The sequence below is a fragment of the Carlito syrichta genome, unplaced genomic scaffold, assembly GCF_000164805.1.
Source record: "Carlito syrichta isolate Samal-C Ts95f unplaced genomic scaffold, Tarsius_syrichta-2.0.1 Scaffold128042, whole genome shotgun sequence".
Lineage (NCBI taxonomy): Eukaryota > Metazoa > Chordata > Mammalia > Primates > Tarsiidae > Carlito > Carlito syrichta.
In genome coordinates, this window is record NW_007072138.1 from 111,336 (window position 1) to 131,314 (window position 19,979).

Consider the following 19,979-nt stretch of genomic DNA (forward strand, 5'->3'; position numbering starts at 1 on the left):
GTAGCCAGAACTACCACGCCCGACTGATTTTTGATTTTTTGTAGAGATGAGGTCTTGCCAAGTTGCTGAGGCGGGTCTCGAACCCGCAGGCTCAGGCAATCCACTCACCTCGGCCTCCCAAAGCGCTGGGATTACAGGCTGAGCTACCGAGCCCGGCCTAATTTACTTTTAAATAAACTATAATTTGTAATCTAAAAAAAAAAAAAAGAAAAGAAAACCCAGAGATTGCCCGACTGTTATTTTGTATATCTACCCTGAATTGTCTCACATACTTTATATGTAAATGCAAGCCACATTCAACAGTCTACCATATATAAAAGAATGTATATATAGTAGATTGTATACACAAATTAAAAGTTTGATTTTTCAGATTATATTATTTTTATTTTTCCTTTATTTCTGTCTAGTCTGTAGAGCTAAATCTGCCTTTGTTGCATGAGCATGTAATGCGACCCCACCATACAGACAATTCCCCAAATAACTCCCGCCAAATAAATTACCTCTTCAATATTCCCTTTCAGCAGCTCTATTCGGGCATGATAAAACAGCATGAGTGAGCCCTATGAGGAAAGGAAGAAACACACCGTTCAACCATCTACGCTGCTGATTAATTAGGGCTGAAACATGCACTTGAAATGCTAAGCGTACATTTGGAAACTGCTGGAGGAAGGGTGCAAGGAGACGCTCTGCTTCCACAACATTCACTTCTCCTGTACCTAGAAATGTAACAGGAAAAGCCTCAGTCTCCGTGAAACATGGTGGATATTTATAACTAACAATCCACATTTCATTAACATACAGGGAAGACCTCTAGGTGGAAAAGAAGAAAACTATTTTTTGTCATTTTTATGTCTGGGACATGAAATAAAAGACAAGTTCCATCCATGACTTTAGTTTTAAAAAGCTCTAAGACAGACTAATTTTATTTTTTTTTTTTTGAGTCGCCCAGGCTAGAGTGCAGTGGCACGCTCACGGCCACCACAGCCTCGACCTGCTGGGCTCGGGAGATCCTTCTACCTCAGCTTTCCAAGAAGCTGGAACCACAGGTGTGCGCCAACATGCCCAATTAATTTTTTGATTTATTATAGAGATGAGGTCTCGCCAAGTTGTCCCAGTTGATCTCGAATCCCTGGACTCAGGCAATCCTCTCGCCTCCACCTCCCGAAGTGCTGGAATTTTAGATGTGAGATACCCGGCTCAGACTAATTCTTAAGAAAAAGGGGGCTGTCTTGGATTCCTAACTGGAATTTTTGGTTTTAATAGCAATATTAATTTATTTTAGCCAAAAATCTCATTTTCTGCAAACAAATCTTATGTATGAGAAAAATAGATTGTTTTAATATAGAAATTTTAGCTGAGAACAGATGAAAAATATTCAATGAAAGAAACCACCCCATTCCTTCTGCCAAATGTCACTACAGCAAATGTCACTATTTTCCATTTTTACTCAGAAAAAGTACACAGAAATAGACTCCCAGATCTTACAGATTTTTCTAAACATTTACTTATTCAGATGAAAGATAATCAACTTTCAATGGCACACAGTGTCATCAGACCTTACCAAGGATTAGGGAGATGTAGGTATGAAAAGCAAGGATGGTCAAGCAACACAGTGGAGACCTCATGCTTCTTCCTGATGCACCTTCTCGTAACTGCAGGAGCCCCAACTCCTGCAGGAATTCGAAGCATTTTAGAAGGAGAAGAACATACAAAACAAATCTGAAAAATTACATTCAGAATCTTTAAAATGCTAGCTCATATGTCCCCGCCCTTCATGGAGGTGGAGTTTATTTTTCTAGAGCTTAGAATAGTGGTAATGTCTAACTAGAAACAGACTTTACATTTCCACCTGGCGTAAGACAATCTCATAAATCCTTTTATATCATGTGATTCTGGGGAGAGGAAAAGGTAGTATTCATTTCACAGGAATGCTGTATTTCTCTGATAAAAATATGAATTCATTAAAAACATATTAAGGATCTCATTGCAAGGCACTCCGGTGGGTATGAACAGATATGATTCTATATCCTCAAAGATATTTCCATCAAATAGGGAAGACAGTATATGAACACTGAACTTTATAAGAAAATGGTGAGCATCATAAGATACATAAATGATTCTGAAAGTTAGGAAGGGCTGAGCTTCATTGGGGGAGTATGAGGAAAAGTCTCTTGGGATAGATGGCACTCGTCTTAAAACTAGTGAACTGAGGGAGTCTTGAGAGAAAATTCCTTGGGAGGAGGCCGGTGGAAGGGAATATTCAAAACAGAGACCAGCAGAAGCACAGAAACAGGGAAGCACAGGGCCCGTTAATTGCTCAATTTAACAAGAGGACTGAGAAAGCAAGGCACACAGGTGTAAGGCCAGAAACACTGACTAGAATCAGAAGCCATGTTATCGTTTGGACTTTTTTCAAGAAGCAAGTTGGAACATCTGAAGGAATAAGGTAGAAGTTGTTGCCTAAGGAGAAGGATGACCATGAAATAGAGTCACAGTAGACAACATATCACCAAGGGATGACCATAAATACACAATGGCTCATGAAAATCATGGAAAGTGGAATAAGCAGGAAAAAAATTACAACTTCTTATATTTGTTCCCATACATTTCTCAAAACCTGCTCTTGACTGACAGATAGCTTTTACCATGAGGCAATTCTTGGAATACCATATTAAGTGTTATGATTAACAAATGTTACACAATGTTACACACTCACTACAAAACCACAACCGCACAGAAACTTAATGACTAAAACTCATAGAAAACAAATTTTCCCACTTAGTTTTAGAGTGAAACTTGAAAAACATATGGAAATACAAAATAATGGAACTATGTTGAATCCATGCTATTTGATCCATTCAAATCATAAAATATTAGACATGGAAATCTAGCCTAATTTCTTCATTCTACAGAAGACAGTTTGGTGGTTGCAACAATGTTATGGAAGCACATTTTACCCACACAAGAATAATAAAGATCAAATAAGCAGTAATAGTAAAACATAATTTGTAGTCACAGAATTTAGGAAACAAAGGCGAAAAATTTTAACTTTCAACAGAAAAATAATGTCTGACTCCTGAAAAATATAATCAAGGACCAATGGCTCTTTATTGTCCAGCAAACAAATTGCCAATAACTATCATGCTGGTTGAAGGACAGGCTGCATTGCCCGTATATTCAATAAATGATCTTCCTTGTCAAAATTAAGGTAAAATTAAACATGTACCCTATTTCCAGAAAATCCAATAAATTCTAGTAGTCTGATAATCCTTGCTGGTAAAAGGGACAGCATCTGTAAGAGGAAGAAAAAAAAAAAAACCTTTACATGTATTTAACTGTAGACAAATGTTAAACTCCCAATAACTTACAGCTTTAATGTTTTAATAATATGAAAAATTAAATCACCAGACATATCTCCATCATCACATACTGTAATCATTATTTATGAATTAGTTTCATTTAGTTAAGACAATGAACCTAAACAAGCAAACAAAAAAAAGATTTTTTAAGCCTGGCCTTTCCAGGATTCTCTAAAAACTCCTGGCACCTTTTATGTGGTGTAATAAAGTGATGAGAAGGCAACCCCCCAGTGCCCATCCAGTCAAGGCTTCTTCTAGTTTCCATTTCAAGAAAGCTAAAATCTGCTGTATTCGATGTGATGTGTAGGAATCATCCGGAAGTGGCCAGACGCAGGACTACAGCTCGTCTGAGACATTTCTGAAGGGCAATGGCAGGGGGAAAACCTCCCAGTGGATAAGACCTTGGTTATATACTTGGCTTGGAAAAAGAAATGGCCAGATGTGCACTTACATGGAGGCGTCAGAATAAAGTATACACATTTTAAGAGATGTTATCTAGCTATTACTTTCCGAAGTTGAATTAAATTGCAGTAGCAATGTGTAGTATGACGTTCACTCAACCATGCTTCCATTATTTTGACAGTCCTGCCTATTGTATAGTGATGCTAGCATTCATTTGATTAACGCCAACTTTTGAGCAAACGTCATACTTAAAATGTGTATACAATTTTTTCTGGCATCCTTGTATACTCATTCATGGGCTGGGGTCCAAGGTTTGACTAAACAGTCAAGGACTTGGCCGGAACATGGCTAAAAAGTGGTGACAAGGAGCTCTAGGGAATATGCATGTGGAGTGATTTTTCTGCATGGCCAGGAAATGGGAAGTTAGTTGCATCCCATGTGAATGCTCACCAAAGGGTCACCTAATAGAGGAGGACTTTAACAGTCAAGTGGGTAGGATGACCTGTTCTATGGATACCAGTCAGCTTCTTTCCCCGGCCACCCAGTCATCATCCAAAAGGCTCATGAACAAAGTGGCCATGGTGACACCATACACTTTTGTGTATGATTCACATTATTTTCTCACCAATTCCAGGCAAACCTTGATAAAATTTCAAGGCCAGCCACAGTGGCTCACGCCTGTAATCCCAGCACTTGGGGAGGTGAAGGCGAGAGGACTGCTTGAGCTCACAGGTTCAAGACCAGCCTGGGCAACATGGTGAGACCCCCATCTCTACAATAAATCAAAAAATTAGCCGGACATGGTGGCGCACGCCTGTAGTTCCAGTTACTAGGAAAGGTAAAGCAAAAGGATCGCCTGAACCAGCAGGTTGAGGCTATGGTGGTTGTGAGCCTGCCACTGCACTCCAACTTGGGTGACAGAGTAAGACTCCAAATAAATAAATTAAATTAAATTTCAAAATCTCTGAATATTACATTGGAATTTCACTTTCTACTCACACTCTTCATTCCCCTGCAGATCACCAAAAATCATTTCTCAAGAACCATCCCTCCCTCACCTGTTTTCAGTTCCAGAGCCTCACTGTCATTGTAACAATATTTCTGATGTGGAAATGGAACTGGATTCCACTGTTGCTTGTTAACGAAAACCTTACTAGTCCGTGCAGAGTGTCACACACTTCCCTTACACTATGCAGTCCCAAGCTACTTTGAGCGAGCGCAGAACTTCATGACACACACTGGCCAAAGACTATAGTGGGTCACAAGGCAGGAAAGCTGATCCCACTCCAGCCACTTGTCAACCCAGCCCAAGGAGAGGTTCAGGATAAGGAACAAATGCAGAAGAGAAGGCACTGAAAACCTTGAGTTCTTCAGCAAAAGATTCTGGTTTCTGGCCAGGCGCAGTAAGAACTCGACAACAGGCTGGGCTCAGTAGCTCAGCCTTTAATCCCAGCATTTTGGGAGGCTGAGGTGACGGGACTGCCTGAGCCCGTGGGTTCAAGACCAGCCTGGGCAACCTGGTGAGACTCATCTCTACAATAAATAAAAAAATTAGCTGGGGGAGGTGGTGTGCGTCTGTAGTTCCAGCTACTTGGAAGGCTGAGGCGGAAGGATCACTGGAGCACAGCAGGTCTAGGCTATGGTGGCCATGAGCACTGTGCCACTGCCCTCCAGCCTGGGTGACAGAGTGAGACTCTGACTCAAAAAAAAAAAAAAAATTCCGGTTTCTACATAATTATTTCCTCACCAAATTAAAGGCTCCAGTGCCAAGCTTGACACCCCCTTCAAACTCATAGAAGAATTCCTGCTCAAGTTTGTTCTTCTGAATTTCATGAAGAGTAGAAAGACATTCTCTGGAATGAAGAAAAAAAGTTACAGCGTAAGTTCACCATGACTTTGAAAATAAATATTAAATCAAATTTCACATTTATATGCCATAAAATAGATGCTATTAGACGATATACCAGAGTTTTTAAATAGGTGATGCTGTGCTGAGTTTACTCTTAAGACCACTGGGTAATCATCATCCAGGGAAAAGGGAGCACCCATCTGTACAGTGTTTAGCAGGACTCGTCTTCCTGGGCTTAAAAAGAAGGTTCACCCATGAACCAACATCACCCAAGAGAGCTTCCAGCCAGGTTTCACAGCAAACATTCTGAGAGGCTACATTCCTCAGCTACTGCATCCCTGTCAGCAACCCTATTTGTCTGCCAAGGAACTAAAATGCTACTGGCAAAAAGATCTGAATTTCATTGTGACTGCTGTGGCCTCAAATTGACCAGATAAATTAGAGCTGGGAACAAGAAAAGCTGACAAAAACAACTGCCCTAATGGTTCTCTGGTTTCCTCCTGCTCCACTCATGCAAATCTTCCCAGTTTCTCACTATAATTTATTTTCTCTGCTTCTCTCTTTCCCATTCACAGTATCTTCAATATTTAATCAGAAAAATACAAACTAAAAATGACAAAGTTATGAAAATCGGTAAGAATCAGGAATTGCTTATTGAATTAACAAATATATCTGAGAGTTAATAAGGAATAATAAGAGATCATGTATCACCTGGTGTGATGCAGGTGTAAAGCATGCAACTTCACTTGTGATATATTCTAGCCAAATATTTTTAACCTGAACCTACCTAGCAAGCCTGACTTCCAGTTGACAAAAAATATAAGGGTCTAGAGGAATCAATTCAGACTCCCATGAGCATCTCATGCTGTCATTTGCCCTGAGTCATTTATATTCCATTTCCATTGGTGCTTACTATTATGGTGTATTTTGCCATGATAAAATTATGACTGTTTATTTGGTCAAGTCAGTCCATCTCTTCTGATTTTATGTCATAGCTAAAAGAGCCTGTGAAATTAACATCACGGAGATGCCAGGCTCAGTGACTCAGCCTGTCATCCCAGCACTTTGGGAGACCGAGACAAGTGGATTGCCTGAGCCCGTGGGTTCGAGACCAGCCTGGGCAACTTAGCGAGACCTCATCTCTACAATAAAAAATAAAAAATAAATTAGCCGCGCATGGTGGTGTGCGCCTATAGTTCTGGCTACTTGGAAGGCTGAGGCAGAAGGATCACTGGAGACCAGCAGGTCGACAGTGGGGTGGCCATGAACGTGCTACAGCACTCCAACCTGGGTGACAGAGTGAGACTCTGACTCAAAAAAAAAAAAAAAAGAAAAGAAATTAACATCATGTACCTACTGATATCATGATCTGAATTTCAGTGTGACTGTCATGGTCTCCAATTGACCACATAAATTAGAACTTGGGACAAGGAAAGCTGAAAGAAGAAAGCAAAGGCCACCACAACTTCCCCAATTGTCCTCTGGTTTCTTCTTGCTCTACCCACGCAAATCTTTCCGATTTTCAATGGTGTTCTTTCTCTGTGACATTCTTACCACAGATTCATAATCTGAATTTAATCGTGGCGAAGCATTAGAGAAGTCTACAAAATGACTGGTCAGTATTTTTTTAAAATATAAGCATGATGAAAGACAAAGACTGAGGAGCTCTTACAGATGAAAAGACACGAAGCAGAAATGACAAGTAAACACAACAATCCAGGATCCTGGAGCAGAAAAAGATCATTGATGGAACAACTGAAAAAATGTGAAAACAGGCAGTGTAGTAGGTATTACTATGATACCAGTGTTAGTTTCTTGGTTTTAATAATTGTACTGTGAATCTGCAGAATATTACTATCTGTGAATTTGAATGAAGAACATATGGAAATTTTTGTAATAACTCTAAAGTTATTTCGTGTGTGTGCATGTGTGTAAGAGATGGAAGTTCTCACTATGTTGCCCAGGCTGGTCTCAAACTCCTGGTTGAAGCAATCCACTTGCCTTGCCCTCCCAAAGTGCTGGGATTATAGGCATGAGCCGCTGGGCTCAGCCTAAGGTTGGAAAAAAAAAGAAAGCAAAGGTCTTTATATTTACAACTACAAAAATACTTTCTTAATGTTTCCTGCTAGAATTCTTTATTTTTATTTTTATTTTTTTTGAGTCAGAGTCTCACTCTGTCGTCCAGGCTGGTGTGCAGTGGCATGCTCATGGCCTCTGCGGCATTGACCTGCTGGGTTCAGGTGATCCTTCCGCCTCAGCCTTCCATGTAGCTGGAACTACAGGCATGCACCACCACACCCAGCTAATTTTTTGATGTATTGTAGAGACGAGGTCTCGCCAAGTTGCCCAGGCTGGTCTCAAACCCGAGGGCTCAGGCAATCCTCTCACCTTGGCCTCCCAAAGTGCTGGGATTATAGGGATGAGTCACTGCACCTACCTAAAATATTTTAATATTAAACCTATACGGAATTTGTTTTTGTTTTAATGATCTTTTTTTCCCAAAATTAACAACTTTCCCCAAAACACTTGTTAAAGACTCTATGTTGCCCTACTGCCTTGAAAGAAACCTATGTATACATGAGAATTTAGTATATTTTAAATTCCCAGGTAAACATCTGTTTGTGTATGTTTGTGTATAAGCACATGTGTGTTCACACATACACTGTCTATTCTTAACCTTGTGGTACATGTCCCTGACATATATAGGCATACTTTGTTTTACTGTACTTTATTGCACTTTGCAGCTAATGTAGTTGTTTACAAACTGAAGGTTTTGTGGCAACCTTGCATTGAGAAAGCATTTTGGAGCCATTTTTCCTAAAGTATGTGCTCACTTCGTGTCTCTGTGTCACATGTTGGTAATTCTTGCAAATTTCAAGCCTTTTCATTGTATTACATCAGTTACAGTGATCGGTGGTAGATGATCTTTGATGTTACTTGTGATTGTTTTGGGACACCGTGAACCATGCCCATATAAGACAACAAACGTAATCCATAATTGTATGTATTCTCACTGCTCCACTCACTAGTCAGTCCCTCATCTCTTACCCTCTCCTTGAGCCTTCCTATCCCGAGACACAACAGTATTGAAAGTAGCAATAAATAACCCTACAATGGCCTCTAAGTGGTCAATTGAAAGGAAAAGTGGCATATGTCTCGATTTAAATCAAAAGTTAGAAATGATTAAGCTTAGCAAGGAAGGCAAGTTAAAAGTCAAAATAGGCTGGACGTGGTGGCTCATGCCTATAATCTAGCACTTTGGGAGGTGGAGGCAAGAGGGCTGCCTGAGCCCAAGAGTTCAAGACCAGCCTGGGAAACATGGTGAGACCTCATCTCTACAATAAATCAAAAAATTAGTCAGGTATGGTGGCGCACCCCCGCAGTCCCAGCTACTTGGAAGGTTCAGGTAGAAGGATCGCCTGAGCTCAGCAGGTCGAGGCTGCGGTAGCCGTGATCATGCCACTGCACTCTAGCCAGGGTGACAGTGAGACTCAAGATAGGTCAAAAGCTAGGCCAAGTTGTGAAGGCAAGGAAAAGTTCTCAAAGAAAATTAAAAGTGCTACTCCAGTGAAAACAGGAACGATAAGAAAGCAAAGCAGCCTTATTGCTGACATGGAGAGAGTTATAGTGGTCTGGAAAGATCCAAACAGTCATAAAAGTCCTTTAAGCCAAAGCCTAATCCAGAGCAAGACCCTAACTCTCTTCAATTCTGCAAAGACTGAGAGAGAAAGGAAGCCAAAGAAGAAAAATCTGAAGCTAACAGAGGTTGGCTTATGATTTCAAGCAAAGAAGCCACCTCCATGACATAAAAGTGCCAAGTAAAGCAGCAAGTGCTGATGGAGATGCTGTAGCAAGTTATTCAGAAGATCTAGCTGAGGTCATTGCTGAAGGCAGCTATCCTAAATTACATTTTCGATGTAGACGAAACAGCCTTCTCATCGAACAGCCTGACTCTCTCATTAGGGACCAATGCAGCTGATGACTTGAAGTAGAAGCCAATGCTCATATACCATTCCAAAAACTGTAGGTCACTTAGCAATTATGCAACTCTCCACTGCCTGTGTTCTATAAATGGGACAACAAAAGCTGGATGACAGCACATCCATTTACAGCATGGTTTACTGACTTCCTTAAGCTCACTGTTGGGAACTACTGCTTAGAAAAAAGATCCCTTCCAGAATACTGCTTATTGACAATGCACCTGGTCACCCAAGAGCTCTGAAGGAGCTGTACAACGAGGTTAATGTTGTCTTCATGCCAACTAATACAACATGCATTCTGCAGCCCACCTGTGGATCAATGAGTAATTTCAACTTTCAAGATATCTGATTTATGAAATATATTATGTAAGGCCTAGAGCTGCCATAGAGATTCCTCTGATGAAGTTGGACAAAAACACCAGAAACCTTCTGGAAAGGATTCACCTCTCTAGATGTCATTGAGAACATTCATGATTCAATGGAAGTGGGTCAAAATAGCAACGTTAACAGGCATTTGAAAAAAGTGGATTCTAACCCTCATGGATCACTTTAAGTGGTTCCAGACTTCAGTGGAGGAAGTCCCTACAAAGGTGTTAGAAACAGCAAAACAAACAGAATTAGAATCGAAGCCTGAAGATGAGACTGAATTGCTGCAACCTCAAGATATAACTTGAATGAAAGCTGCTTCTCATGCATGAGCAAAGAAAATTGTTTCTTGAGATGGACACTACTCCTGGTAGAAATGTTGTCAACATTGTTAAAATGACAACAAAGAATTTAGAATATTACAAAACTACTTGAAAAAGCAGTGGCAGAATTTGAGAGGCCTGACTCCAATTTTGAAAGATGCTGTCAAATAGCATCACACGAAAGAAGATCTTTCATGAAAAGAAGAGTCAATTGATGGGGTAAACTTCAGTGTTGTCTTATTTTAACAAATTCCCACAGCTGCTAGATGCACTGCTCATGCCTGTAATTCCAGCATTTTAGGAGGCTGAGGCGAGAGGACTGCCTGAGCCCAGGAGTTCGAGACCACCCTGGGCAACATGGCAAGACATCGTCTCTACAACAAATCAAAAAAATTAGCTGGGCATGGCGGCATGTGCCTATAGTCCCAGCTACTTGGAAGGCTGAAGTAGAAGGATCACCTGAGCTTAGCAGATCAAGGTTGTGGTGGCCAGGATTGTGCCACTGCACTTCAGCCTCGGCCAAAAAGTAAGACTGCAACTCAAAAAAATAAAGATAAATAAATAAATTCCCACAGCTACCTCAACCTTCAACAAAAACCACCCTGTTAGTCAATAGCCATCAACATCAAGGCAAGATTCTCCACCAGCAAAAAGATTAAACTCAACTAACTCAACTGAAGGCTCAGATGATCATTAGTACTTTTTAGCAATAAGGGATTTTTAATTAAGGTATAAGCATTGTATTTTTAGACATAATGATATTGCACACTAATAGATTACAGTATAATATAAATGTAACTTTTATATGTGCTGAAAAACAAATATTTGTATGACACATTATTATAATATTAGCTTTATTGTGGTGGTCTAGAACCCACAATTATCTCCAAGGTATGCTTGTACATCTTTGTCATTACAAAACTATCTTAATTTTTTAGTGTTTTTAAGCTTTGATGACTAGAACAGCAATTAACATTCAATATGTTGGGCCCAGTGGCTCACGCCTGTAATCCCAACACTTTGGGAGGTGGAGGTGAGAGGACTGTCTGAGCCCAGGGGTTCGAGACCAGCCTGGGCAACTTGGCAAGACCTTGTCTCTACAATAGATCAAAAAATTAGCTGGGCATGGTGGCGCACACCTGCAGGTCCAGCTACTTGGAAGGCTGAAGTGGAAGGAAGAATGGCCTGAGGTCAGCGGGTCAAAGCTATGTACGGTGACCGTGAACATGCCACTGCACTCCAACATGGGTGACAGAGTGAGATTCCGACTCAAAAAAAAAAAATTCAATTTAACATTCTCTCATATCTTCTAAAAATATCACGAGAAAACCTAAAAAGAATATGTCAGATGCCCTAAATCTAGCCACCACCTTTCAGAATTTTGAATGCAATATAACTTTATGAAACAATTTTCAATAAATGTACCTTTTAAAATGTTAAAATTTGATTTTGCTTCCAGTAATGTCAGGGTAGATCGTGTTAGATTAACCCTCCCACAAACAGTAATGATAAACTTTGGAATAAATAAAAAATATACATTTGCAGGCAATGGAAAATGAAGGGGAAAAAAAGCAGGTGGAAACTAAGAAGAATTAAACCTTGAAAGAAGGGAACAATTCTTGAATGAGCTATTTATATAGCTATTCACCTGAAAGCATCTTCCCATCCACTAAATGCAGGGTACCTAGAACTCAAATGGAAAGTCACAGTTATATTGGCTTAAAAAGTCAGAGTACAGAGTTTAAGGTGACTGAAAGGTCATGGGAAAATGTCCACATGTGGTAGAACAATACATGAAGAGAGAACCAAAAATACATTAAAATTCCATTCAAATTATTGCTAACCAATAAATTATGTGAGTACTTGGGAGGCTTAAAAAAAAAGCAGGAACAAAGACAACAGAAAATATGCAGTGGAGATTTAAAATGTGGCTCACTCATAGAAAGTAAGAGTATAAAGTCTAAATTTAGTTAAATTAAATGCTTCTAGAACAAAAATCAGTACCCTACAGAGAAAGTATAACAGAATCCCAAGTCCTATAATGTATCCATATCTAGTGTACAATAAAAAAATTACTGGCAGCCTGGGCAACTTGGTAAGACCTCATCTCTACAATAACTCAAAAAATTAGCCATGCTTGGTAGCGCATACTTTTAGTCCTGGCTATTTGGAAGGCTGAGGCAGAAGGATCGCCTGAGCCCTTCAAGTTGACACTGGGGTAGCCGTGAATGTCCCCCTGCACTCCAACCTTGGCAATGAAATGAGACTCCAACTCAAAAAAAAACTGGACATGAAAAGAAACAGAAAAACATGACATACAGTCAAGAGAAAAAGCAATCAACAGAAACTGACTCCAAGATCACCCAGATGTTAGGAAAATATCTGCTCTGGGGAAAAAAATTTTAATGAACAGCACCTCAGTGACCTATTGAACAAATTTGGGCAGAATAATATATGTAATTGATTCTCCAAAGGACAGTAGAAAATGAGACTGGAGCAGGAAAAAAATATATTTGAAGACATAATGACTAAAATTTCTCAAAACCACACTAAGGCACAGAATTGTCAAACTGCTAAGATCCAAACATACCAAAAAAAGTCAGTATTCAAAAAAAAATACAGAAAAAATGGCACATTACATATAGAGAAACAAGAATACAAATGATAACTGACTTTTGATTATGAATAATGAAGGTCTTAACACAAGAGAATGGCAGTTTTAAATGGCAGAAAGAAGGGGGGGGAAAGCCTATCAATTCAGAATACTACAGTTAGCAAAAGTATCCTTGAAAATGAAAGCAAAAGAGTAAAGATATTTTCAAATAAATTAAAACAAGGAATTTTTTGAAAGCTGGCACACACTACAAGAAATGCTAAAGGAAGTTCTTCAATCTGCAAGTAAACAGAAATGAATGAAGAATACCAAAACTGGTGAGTATATGAGTAAAGAGAGAAGATTATTGACATATAACTGTTTGAAGCAAAAGTTTGACACTGGACCGTGGCATCTATAACACATGTAAGTATACTACACAACATATCATAAAAATAGTATAAAGACAGCAGGTGGAAGATGAAACCACACTTTCACAAAGACCTTATATTTTATGTGCAGTGTCACAGTATTAACTTCAGGTTGGTGTGATAAGTTAAGAAAGATATTATAATCACTACAGCAACCACTTTTAAAAAACTTAAAAGAAGATATAGCAGAGAAGACAATATAGACTACATTGGAATTTTTAAAAGTTTTATCAAAGCAAAAGAAGATAAGAAAAAGATGAGGGGAACAGATGAGGCAAAGAGAAAAGGCAAAATGGTAGAGACGAGTACAGACATACCAACTGCCCAACTATGGGCGGCTACAGGAAATGCAATTTAAATAAAAAAGCAAAGAAAGGTTAAAATGAAAAGAATAGGTCATTGCCCTGCTAGACTTGATGTGGCCATGTGCTCTTTGACCTATGGTCGTCACCATGTTTCCTAACTTTGGTCCCCTCCCCTCCCTTGGGGAGGTGAATCCCCTCTTTCTCTCTCTCCAATTTACTTTCTAAATAAACTGTATTTTCCAATCTAAAAAGAAAGAGAAAAGAATATATACCATGCAAAGATGAATTAAAAAGTATGCACAAACATATTAATATCAGACAAAATAGAATTCGAGACAACGAATATTACCAGAGCTATATGACCAGGCATTTCATTAGGAAGACAGGAACATGTGAGCCTAACAGCAGAGCTCCTAATTATATGAGGCAAACACCGACAGAACTAAAGGAGAAATGGATGACTTCAGATTCAAAGTTGGAAGCTGTAATGCTCAGAGTAAATGACAGAACAACTAGACAAAAATTGGTGAGGATACAGAAGATGAGAGCACTATGGGACAACTTACATGAACATTTCCATCCACTGCAGAAAGTTCTACTGGCAAGTGTTGTGCTAGAGTCTGAACCAAAGATAGATCTGTCATTTTAAATGTATACATAGTTCTAAGGAGAGGAAAACTACAATTATCGAGTCAGAAGCTGGGCAGGTAGCTTTCCTTTCAACTAGTTTGTACTTACAATTATATTTAAGTTACGTTGTCCTGTGGTACTCAATACATTCTCAGCCAAAAATCAAGTGCGTTTTTATCAACACTGAATAAAAAACCTAGTTATACTCCATTTATGAGAATTTTGAGGAACAAAGTGGTATGTAGCACAGATCATTTTTTAAAAACCACATACATCTCACTTTTTAACTTACTTGTATATTTGGTAACTTGTTCTAATTTTGAGTCCACCTTTGATGAAGTTGATCATATTTTCATCCTGAAAATAATTCAATTAAATAATTAGACCATTTAGCAAAAAATGTTAAGCTGTCCCCACAGTTGTATATACTTATGATTTTTTAAAAACTACCTTTTAAGGACAAAATTTTGAAATGAACACATACTTCTTGCTTTATGTTCAAAATTTTTTTGTAATTTTTCTTTCAAGGTGGAGGACAGCAAAAAGAAAATATTTTTAAAATCCTCACCAATCAGCAGCCATATGTAGTCAAAACCTACTCTAATAAACATCAACATCTGCTGAACAATTTTCTTCTGGGCTCAGCAGAACCCAAAATAGTTGACTTTGAGGTTCTCTCTAAGGCCAACCTTTCCAGACCATCACATCCAGTAAATGGAACTATGGCTCTTCTTTCACAGGGTAATTTTAACACATAGAGTCTATTTAACACAGTGAATTTCATTCATACGCATTCCTGGATCAAAAATAACTAGTTGGGTTTCTTTTTTTTTTTTTTTTTGAGTCAGAGTCTCAATTTGTCGCCCAGGCTAGAGTGCCGTGGCATGCTCACGACCACCCCAGTGTTGACTTGCTGGGCTCCGGCAATCTTTTCACCTCAACCTTCTAGGGAGCCAGGACTACACCCGGCTAATATTTTTTTATTTATTGTAGAGACAAGGTCTAGCCAATTTGTCTAGACTGATCTCCAACCCGTGGGCTCAGGTAATCCACTTGCCTCAGCCTCCCAAAGTGCTGGGATTACAGGCTGAGCCACTGAGCCCAGCCTGGTTGGGTTTCTAAAGTGGCTGTCACTAACATGCAATTTTGTTTTTTGGGGGAGGCGGAAAAAACCACTTCACTTCTTTTTTGATGATTATCAACCATAAAATGGAGGCAGTTGGCCTAGATGAATGGCATTTTCAGGGCCAGCATTCTAGGATTTTAAGAGAGTCTCTCAATAAATTATATCAAATAAACTCTTGAAGGAAGTTACTCTAATAGATGGTGCTAATGGAGAAATTCCATGTTTCTCATTTCCAAGGAGAATGTTCTTCTAGTCAATTGATGTCAGAAAAATGCTCTGGCATTTATTTCTCGTATACTTAAGCATCCTTCTGAAGCAAGAGAAAACCTGAATTTAGTTAACTAATTTCATTAATTATTTAGATATTTAATGCCCTAATTATTATAACAATCAATAGATACAAAATTAACTATACAACTTAAATGTTCATCTCCTTATTTTAGGGAATCTTATGATTACATAAGATCCAATGCCAACCAGAAAAGAATTCCTTAAATTAGCTTAAAATATGCCCCGAAAAACAGTATTTCATTTCATGGCTCATCAAACACTTACTGAATGCCTATTTGGTACCGGGCACCCAAAGGCAAAAACAGACGAAAGCAATGCAATGCGCTAAGAGAGCAAGTCACGCACAGAGACGGAGGCGTGCATCGGATGTCATGAGACCACCAAGTGAGGGCATGCAGAGGGCCACAAATGCCTTCCCGGCATTTTGCCCTTAAAGCACAAAAGTGATCAGAAGGCGGCCAGGCGAAGGAAAGTGAAGGAGACGAGGGCAGTGAAGGATACGGTGGGCTGGGTCGTGAGCATATTAACTCTGCACCGCTGAAGGGTGACACTCCCTCCACCTGTACCACTCACGTATGCAACATCCCCCGTCAGTGGCATCTGAGGACATCTGTAAGAAGCGGGCAGAGGTGGGAAATTTGAGGAGAGGCACCGGCTTCACCTGAAAAAGTACCCCCTCATTTGTAATATTCTGATACAGAATACTGCCATAGTCAGCGAGAGCTACTAAATGCTGAAGCAGATGCAGCGTCTCATTCACTAGCGGGTACTCAACTGCAGAAGAGAAAATAAGCTGGAGGTCAAAGAAATCAGAGACAGAGAGTCACTAGGCTGCTCTCGGGTCTAGGGAAGAGCAGGTGAGCACCTCCACTAGAACAAAGGTAGGACAGAGAGGAAGAGACAGCTGCAAAATATTTAAATGGCAAAGGAAGCATGAATATGAACGTGATTGGGTGACTGGGAACAGGGGCGTGAGGATGGGGAAAGATCAGGGTATCTCCCGGATGTCTGATTCCAAGTTCCCCAATATACAATAAGCCTTCACGTCCCACGCGTGGTTGCCCAATCTCCATCTGGAAAACACATCAGGAAAAAACCTGGGCCTGCGTGCCTATCAGGATGATGCTGGCTGAGACAGCCATTCTGTGGTACCAACCAGCCTTTGTAACGCGGGGGGTTTTAGGAAACACGGTCAGGACCCACGCTGATTCAATTTCACAAAACCAGAACCCAACCTAAGAGGTCAACCTCCAGCAAAAGGGAAAAGCAACTCTCAAAATAATTTCAAAGATTGAGACTGAGGAAGCGTTTCCATTTTACAGCTGAATTTCTTTCTGATCCCTTACAATCTCCACCCTACCTCTCCCTCACTGTAGCCATCACTTCCACCCACGAGGCCACCATGTGAAAATCTGGGTTTTTTTAGAAGTATCATCAGATACACAAATAGGCAAGGGACTGACTTGAACAGTTCCGACAGGTGAAATTAAAATGCCACGTAAGGAAAGGGTTCGTTGTTTTGCTTAGTGACTTCTTGAAACTCCCTTCCAAAGAAGAAACGAAAGCAAGAAAGGTGAACGAGAAGAGAAAGAAGGGGAACATCAAATCTGAAATGCGCATGGAAATCTGGCTGCCTCTGCATGCAAACTGAACTTGGCTGAAGCATATGCTGCAAGAAGCGGATGGCAGAGGATTAAAGATGCCTCCTGTGCCTGGGCCACTCTGCGTGTGGCCCTCAGCTAGCAGCAAGAGCAGAGGAATCACCGTTCATGTACAGGTATCCAGAAATGAGGTGTGGCAGCTGCAAAGTGGTTTCTTTAAAAAAGATCAGCAGACTGAAATTCAAAATAGACTCTAAGCGTACTTGAGTAGGAATAAAGCTCCCTCGCATCTTTTTTCAGCCAAAATCTATCAGAATAACATATCTATGTCATATATATATCAGGATAACATATACAATCTATCAGAATAAATATATATATTTTTATATATTATGTGTGTGTGTGTGTGTGTGTGTATATATATATATGTATATATATATATATATATATATATGTATATATATATATAGTAAAGACAGGGTCTCGCTATGTTGCCCAGGCTGGTCTCAAACTCCTGGTCTCAAGCAATCCTCCCACCTTGACCTCCCAAAGCACTGGGATTATAGGTGTGAGCCACCACACCAAGCCTAGAAGAGCAAATATTTTTCATTATCACTCTAAGTCAGAAGAACTGAAAATGAAGCCACATTTTTCTATGCCATGCTGGCAGTCTTCCCAGCCAATACTAATTCTAAGCCAAATATTCATTACCTGCACAAACGTGAGGGCTGCTTTCTGTAGGAGACACTCGGCATAACAGATTTCGGCATGCATTTCCTCTATTAAAAACAAATAAAATTATATTAAGGAAAATCCCACGTCCACAGTAATTGTTCTGCGATGCTTAGGAAAGACTGGTAGATAATAAACAAGCCCAAGAGAGATACAAAAACCTAGGCTGCTTCAGTGCTTCCCTAAAGGCAGAAAGATAACTCCAAGTTTTTGTCCTCCAGCAAGATTCTCCTAGAATGTATGGTGTGTTCCAGGAAGTCACCTTTGACCTCATTCAAACATAACTACAAAGAGTGAGCCCCTTGGTGCTAGAGAGTCAAACTCAGCTCCCAAGAGGAAACCCAAATTTAAAAGCACTTTTTTAAAAGAAGGAAGCCACTTTTTTTTTAACTTAACAGTAACATGAAAGTTTAAACATTGAGAAATTATAAACATTGAAAAAGTAAATTAAATGTATAAACTCTAGCTTCTAAAAGATGAAGGCATGATAATCATAACAGTGACCAGACACATTATTAGCCGAAGAGAAAGCAGCAACTCTCTGGAGTTCTGTAGAAAAAAACCACCCTGCCTACCCAAGTCAGGACTCCTCACACACAGAAGCCTTTATTAAAAGAGTAGGACTGTCCCGTTTGAGGTCAACTTGATCATTTAGATGTCTAGTACAAGAACAAGGCACCCACAAAAGGGGTTGGGTGAAGCTCTGTATATCCCAGGGACATGTGGAATACCCCCCAAACACGCACCCTAGATTCCTCAACAGTCTACTCTTGGTGCAGAGATTGGGAAGACAAATCTTTGCATTTCTGCATAAACAAAATCAGCAGATGCCTGCTTTATCAGTGGGATGCAAACTGGTATGGTATTTAAGTAAATGAGCTCGGGTACTTAACAGCCTGGGTTGGCGGAGAGGCTAAGTACTGGCTGTAGGACCTCGGCATGCTACCCAAGCTCTCTCTGCTGGTTCCTTATGTGTGAAGCCCACTAATAAAGTCTCTACTTCATAGCTGAGGGATTCAGTGAGGCACTGCAGGGAGAGCTCGCCGTTCAGAGTAAGCACTTGAGTCGTGCTAGCTGCTTTCTTTTTTTTTTTTTTTGCTATAAAATGGAAGTCTTTATTTACAGCTTATACAACTTCATGATTGTTCAGAATCTGACACAGACTAAGTAAAACATTTTGTCTGAAAATACTCATAAAATACTTCATCTTAAAATAATTCAATGATGGCAATCCCCTTGGGTCCTCTCCCCACTGTGGGAGCTTTTCTGTCCTCTCAATAAATCCTGTTTTAGCCGGGCTTGGTGGCTCAGCCTGTAATCCCGCGCCTTTGGGAGGCTGAGGTGAGTGGGAGGCTGTGGTGAGTGGATTGCCTGAGCCCGCGGGTTCGAGACCCGCCTGGGCAGCGAGACCTCATCTCTACAATAAATCAAAAAATCAGCCGGGCGTGGTAGTGCATGCCTGTAATTCCGGCTACTCGGAAGGCTGAAGCGGAAGGATCGCCGGAGTCCAGCAGGTCGAGGCTGCGGTGGCCGGGAGCGGCCACTGCACTCCAGTCTGGGCGACAGAGTGAGACTCCAACTCAATAAATACATAAATAAATAAATCCTGCTTTTAAAAATAATAATAAGCCAATTACATGAACTGATTTTAATAAAATGCTTCTTAAAATGATAGTTTGCAAATAACTGATCATCTGAATATTAAAGATATAAACATTCAGATAATTCATATTTCAAGGGATATTTGCACTTAGTGCCTTAGTATTCTCAGAACATTTTAATGGTTTCTAACATTTTCTTAACAGTGATAGGTATATAACTTTTTATTTTTTGTACTTGAGTATTCTAAATAAACTGACATTTATTCTTGGCAAATAAAACATATCTGCATATTTACTAAAATGTGTTTAAATTACACAAATTTTTCTTTGTGCTGGCTACTTTTTTTTTTTTTTTTGAGTCGGAGTCTCACTCTGTCGCCCAGACTGGAG

The 19,979-nt window shown here is 39.9% G+C and overlaps 1 protein-coding gene across 3 annotated transcripts in view; it reads right to left on the bottom strand.

Annotated features, from left to right (window-relative positions):
* TTC39B (tetratricopeptide repeat domain 39B) overlaps positions 1-19,979 on the bottom strand; it is a 107,220-nt gene that overhangs the window by 29,758 nt on the left and 57,483 nt on the right. For 2 of the 3 annotated variants that reach the window (XM_008048886.2, XM_021707954.1), the window contains 7 exons: positions 17,968-18,035; positions 14,531-14,595; positions 5,509-5,614; positions 3,227-3,292; positions 1,562-1,670; positions 649-716; positions 501-560 (listed from right to left, as the gene is read on the bottom strand). In XM_008048886.2, coding sequence (XP_008047077.1) covers positions 501-560; positions 649-716; positions 1,562-1,670; positions 3,227-3,292; positions 5,509-5,614; positions 14,531-14,595; positions 17,968-18,035 — 542 coding nt within the window. Of the gene's footprint in view, positions 1-500; positions 561-630; positions 717-1,561; positions 1,671-3,226; positions 3,293-5,508; positions 5,615-14,530; positions 14,596-17,967; positions 18,036-19,979 lie in introns of all 3 variants that reach the window. The other variant, XM_021707955.1, reaches the window with a different exon arrangement.